The sequence below is a fragment of the Atta colombica genome, unplaced genomic scaffold, assembly GCF_001594045.1.
Source record: "Atta colombica isolate Treedump-2 unplaced genomic scaffold, Acol1.0 scaffold307, whole genome shotgun sequence".
In the NCBI taxonomy this organism is placed as follows: Eukaryota; Metazoa; Arthropoda; class Insecta; order Hymenoptera; family Formicidae; genus Atta; species Atta colombica.
In genome coordinates this window covers 76,977-81,772 of record NW_017259412.1, presented here as the reverse complement: position 1 = coordinate 81,772, position 4,796 = coordinate 76,977, and the positions used below count along the sequence as shown (strand labels likewise).

Genomic DNA, 4,796 nt, shown 5'->3' with positions numbered 1-4,796 from the left:
TATATATATATAATTGTATATTCTAGCTTGCATTGTAACTATATATACATATAGCCATTTATAATAACAATTTTCTTACGTAAATATATATAACAATATATAATTGTTGTTGGTTTCTTTTTTTATTTTTTTCATTATTAAGACTTACATATACATACTTACATGTACACATATTGTATAGACGGTGCAAGTGCACACGCTTGACCGCAATCAATCATAAAAATAGGCGAGTTTTTTTAATTTATTCATCAATTGATCAATTGATGAACAGCTTTGCTCCCCGTAAAGGCCATTTTGCTCCATTTGCTCATAATGCAATTGATCAATTGCTAAGTTAAAAAACTAATTCGCCATTATAGGCAAACATAATTGTAATTGATATGTTTTACGTACTTTGTCACGTATTTATAAGGTGCCCGTATATGTTTGTAATGGAAAGAATCAAGACAAACAAAGAATAATTAGTCTTTCTAATCCACTAGTTATAATCAAAGCTAGTAAGTCTCTCTTGTTCAATACAGTAAGTCAACTCTCATTCCGAACATCCGAAATTTTGACATTGATATATATATATATATATATATAATATTACGAAAAAAGGTGTTACGAAAAAAGGGAAATGAAAATAATATATGTGGAATTGCGAGACTAATTCTGGTACTTACATATATAAACGAAAGCGATCGTTATTACAATTTTGCATTTTAGCCTTTAATCTCGCGTGCCACGGTTTTTTATCCCACATTTTACCGCGCGTTGACACTAATTGTAATTCTTTCACTTACATATAGATATATGTACATGCACGTTCTCTTTATAGTAAGCTTGTGCCTTGATACCTCGTTTCTTCATTGAAATAAACAACAATTAATGTAGTCTATAATTGCAACTATACCTAGTACCAATACCAATATCCCATTTACAAATTTTAAGTATCGACAACGAATTTAATTTGCTGTGTGCTAGCTCTAATTATAAGTTATTATAAATTTATCGAGAGAGTTTGTAATCTTTGATGTATCGATCATTTCTCCTCTAATTTGCCCGCGAGATCGAAAGCCAACGTATTATATAGTTATAATATAGGTATGCGTCTGCAGTGCGTATCAATTGAATCGACTTTGAGACGTATCGTCCGATAATCCTGTAAAGAGCATTATGAATTAATCATAATTTCTCCGAATTGTAAAACGACTGTATAGATATTAAAGCTCGTGTATGCGTATATATAGATATGCTCGCTTTCTTGCTGTCTCTTGTGGAGCAGATAGTCTAGGATAAGCCGAAAAAAATGGAAAAGACAAAGAGAGATTTCATCTCATTCTTTATTTAATATAATCAATTATACAATCTCTGAATCTAACAGGCATAAACGATGCTGTCATAGCATCACGTTGTAGTGCGCGTTTGTCATAGTCATTACATCTATCACGTACATTATGCAATCACAGCCGCACGCTTTGTTTCGTTTTCGACAAAGACATACAATTAGATGTATGTACATATACGTCTTTTATATAATCGTATAACCATATTCGCGCATATACATGTACAATGTTGTAAAACCATAGTTTTACAAATGCATAGTTGGCATCGTTTTTTCTCTTACAATGTGTGCATGAGCGATCAAATTGTATGAGAGTTACTTCGTTATCGAGATCTATATTAACTTTACGACATGACTTTAGACTGATAATGTTTTATGAACCCAAATGAGAAACAAGAAGATATAGGTATCACAAATGCGCACGATTTCGCAAACAGCTTTATTTGCAATAACTCTAGAGTAGGAGTACAAACATTTATATCACATATCATAGTATATTCTATTTTAATAACGGCTCATTCGAATCTCATTTTATCTTCAAATTCGTACTGCTTAACATTAATTTTTTTTTTATTTATTAATCATTAGCGATTAGGTAGTAATTATTAATAGTAATTAGTATTGTGGATATCTGAAATCCGATCTCGCATGACGCATTATATATACATTTATGTTGATAAAAACAGAGAGAGAGAGAGAGAGAGAGAGAGAGAGAGAGAGAGAGAGAGAGACACGTTTCTTAGCCGTCTTCCTTTCGCTTGTCAATGATGTTATCTACGTCCAATTGTGACAAAATCTCATCGTCCGAATCATACTTATTGTTAATAAAATAGCTTACTAAAGTTTTTGAGTTTTCGACGTTACGTTCTATTGCTGGCAATGTGACTTTCACATTTAAATTCGAATCTCTACATAATGCATCGTTGCAAAACGAAAAATAATTTTCACGTGAATGTGTGTCGCAAGTTTTTCCATCGGTATATTTCTTTAAAGTTTGAGGCAAGTGTTGCTCTTTTGTCTGCTTTGGATAAGTTATTATCGATTTGTTTTTCGTATTTTCCAAATACTTGATAGTTTGTAAGTTGCACCGCTGAATTTTGCTAGTTTGCGAAATACTTGGTAGCAAATGATCACGATAATTCTGGCCTTCCAAACTTGTAAAGTTGCAGTCGGTAGTAAAGAAAACATCCATATCTAAATCATTCGTATCCATCGAATGGTCGAGATATTCGAGTATTTCATTGGTAACTTTGCAATCTTTATCTTTATTCTTAAAAATTTCCCCACGACTTTCACACTTTCCATTTGTCGGACTTTCCAATTGTAATAGTAGAGTTTTTGCTAATTCAGATTCGTGATCCTTGATAGATCCTCGATTGTTGACAGAACTACTAGTTTGTAAAAGAGCTTTATAACTTTCATCAATTTTTTGCATTTCAGAAATATAATCTGATTTCTCCGAAATTGACATGCAATTGTTAATTCTATTTAATTCACTATTTAAAGTATGAGATATAACACTTTCCATAAGAGGTGTGCTTATAATTCGGCCTTTATCCGAATATATAGCTAATAAATTTACTAGAGATACTAGAATATGATATTTGTTCGTTACTACATATGTTGTAGTTTTTAATAGTCCTACATCACATAAAAAAATAACTATGTTCGGCTCTAATATGCCAGGATAAGTTGATGGAATGTCACGATGGATAGTACCTTCTATGCTACCCGATGAATCTTTTAATATAATAAATGGATCGTCGTGACTATAATCTACATAATCCAATATACCTGCTATAAACTTTACTCTCATACTATCACAATGATTAGCATTTGCTTTGTCTTTAACAGCAGAAATCTTATAATCCTGTAAAAAATTATTTGGCAGGTCATTCAACAAAAGTTTCCAAGCTTTCTCTCCACACAAGTTTCTCTCATCTTGGGATTTAATCTCAATACTTTTGGATGATGTTTTATTTTTCAATTCTTCAACACTGTTTAAATAAGATGTAGCAGAGATATTATCATTTTTCACATCCGATACTAAGCCTGCTGGCCCAGGAAATAATCTAATCAATTTTACTTCTTTATCGAATCTTACTTTAGTAATCGTAGACTTGTCACTCTTTCCTGTGGACTCTTTATATTGGAATACTTTTGACGTTGCAACTATTTCAGATTGAAAACATTGCATCTCTTTTTGTATCCCTGATGGATCTTCCTCTACATCTTTTGCAAGATCAAATGTTTCTCGACAAGTATTTTTCTGGAAAATTTCTAATAACAGATCCCCACGTGATATGTCGTTCTTATTCTTGGATGATAGATCATTATCTTGGATATTTGTTATAGTATCCAATTTTGATTTCTGACTAAAGGTACTATGTGCCAGCAGTACCTCACAACTGTCCACTTTACGTCGTTTGACAGACTGTGTCTTTTCTTTGTTTTGACATGGAGAATAGGATTTCTTCTTCATTTTCTCTTTCTTTCCTCCAACATCGTCAAAAATATCCTGCAATAATACGTATGTAACATGAGATATGTGTTAATTTTGCCGTTTTACAAATTCCAATTCTACCGATTATCTGTCTGTCCGTGCGTTGATAAAATAACAAAGAGAAAGCACATTAAACAGATTAACCAGATAAGTTCTAACCGTGTATAACTAAAAGACTCACTTCAAAAATCCAATCATCAACATAATTTTCGAACATAATTTAAAAGAATTCTGCTAATTTCTGGAAATAATTTTTAATGTCGCCCGCGTAGTAAAAAAAAAACCGTGACAAACAAGGTTACCAATTGCAGAGAGAAACTTAAGAACACGGAATAAAAAGGAGATGGTATCACAGTACAAGTACGTACAGGTTATGGTCAGTCTCACTACAAATGCTTTGAAATACTTGATGGACCAATTAGAAGAAAGAATTTTGCAAATTGACCAATTAAAAAACACCTCAAAACGTTTGTAGCATCGCGTTGACCGTATCTACAACATGGACACTGAACTTTTATGTGATCTCCAACTTTTAGTGCATGCGTCGATTTCCAATCAGGAATATGGCTGCCTTCAATAAATTGCAAGTTTGGTTAGAATTAGGTTAATTGAATCTCTTTCCCACAAAAACTAATTGACCCTTTCACTTACAATCGTGTGAAACTCGTGGTAAGGAAATTGGCCAAACATAAGTATTACAGATGAGAGCCGTGGTATGTCGTTCATACAAAGCTTAATTTTTTTTTAATTTGTAAGAGAAAAGTGACAAAGAGTTAATAAAATTAAGTTTTACTAAAAAATTAAATCAAATTTTTTCGGAGACGCTATATTATCTAGACTTATATTTGTATTCGATAAAGTATTCTCGTAATAAAAGTATGCATTTGTGATGTGTGTGTGTGTGTATGTGTGTGTGTTAAATATATCATTAAATTACAACTTCATTTAATTACAATTTTCATGCAA

At 32.0% G+C, this 4,796-nt stretch overlaps 1 protein-coding gene across 1 annotated transcript; it reads right to left on the bottom strand.

Annotated features, from left to right (window-relative positions):
* Positions 1–1,366: 1,366 nt before the first annotated feature.
* On the bottom strand, positions 1,367–4,175 carry LOC108690307. The gene is made up of 2 exons (XM_018197530.1): positions 4,012–4,175; positions 1,367–3,845 (listed from the first exon to the last, which is right to left on the bottom strand). Exons 1-2 carry the CDS (start codon positions 4,045–4,047, stop codon positions 2,067–2,069), a joined length of 1,815 nt encoding a protein of 604 aa, XP_018053019.1. The 5' UTR covers positions 4,048–4,175; the 3' UTR covers positions 1,367–2,066.
* Positions 4,176–4,796: the final 621 nt, after the last annotated feature.

Bases quoted from the DNA above. Each gene is read 5' to 3' on its own strand.
- LOC108690307 (XM_018197530.1), bottom strand. From the start codon at position 4,047: ATGTTCGAAAATTATGTTGATGATTGGATTTTTGAA. The intron at 3,846-4,011 runs GTGAGTCTTTTA...GTATTATTGCAG, and splicing joins TTGATGATTGGATTTTTGAA to GATATTTTTGACGATGTTGG.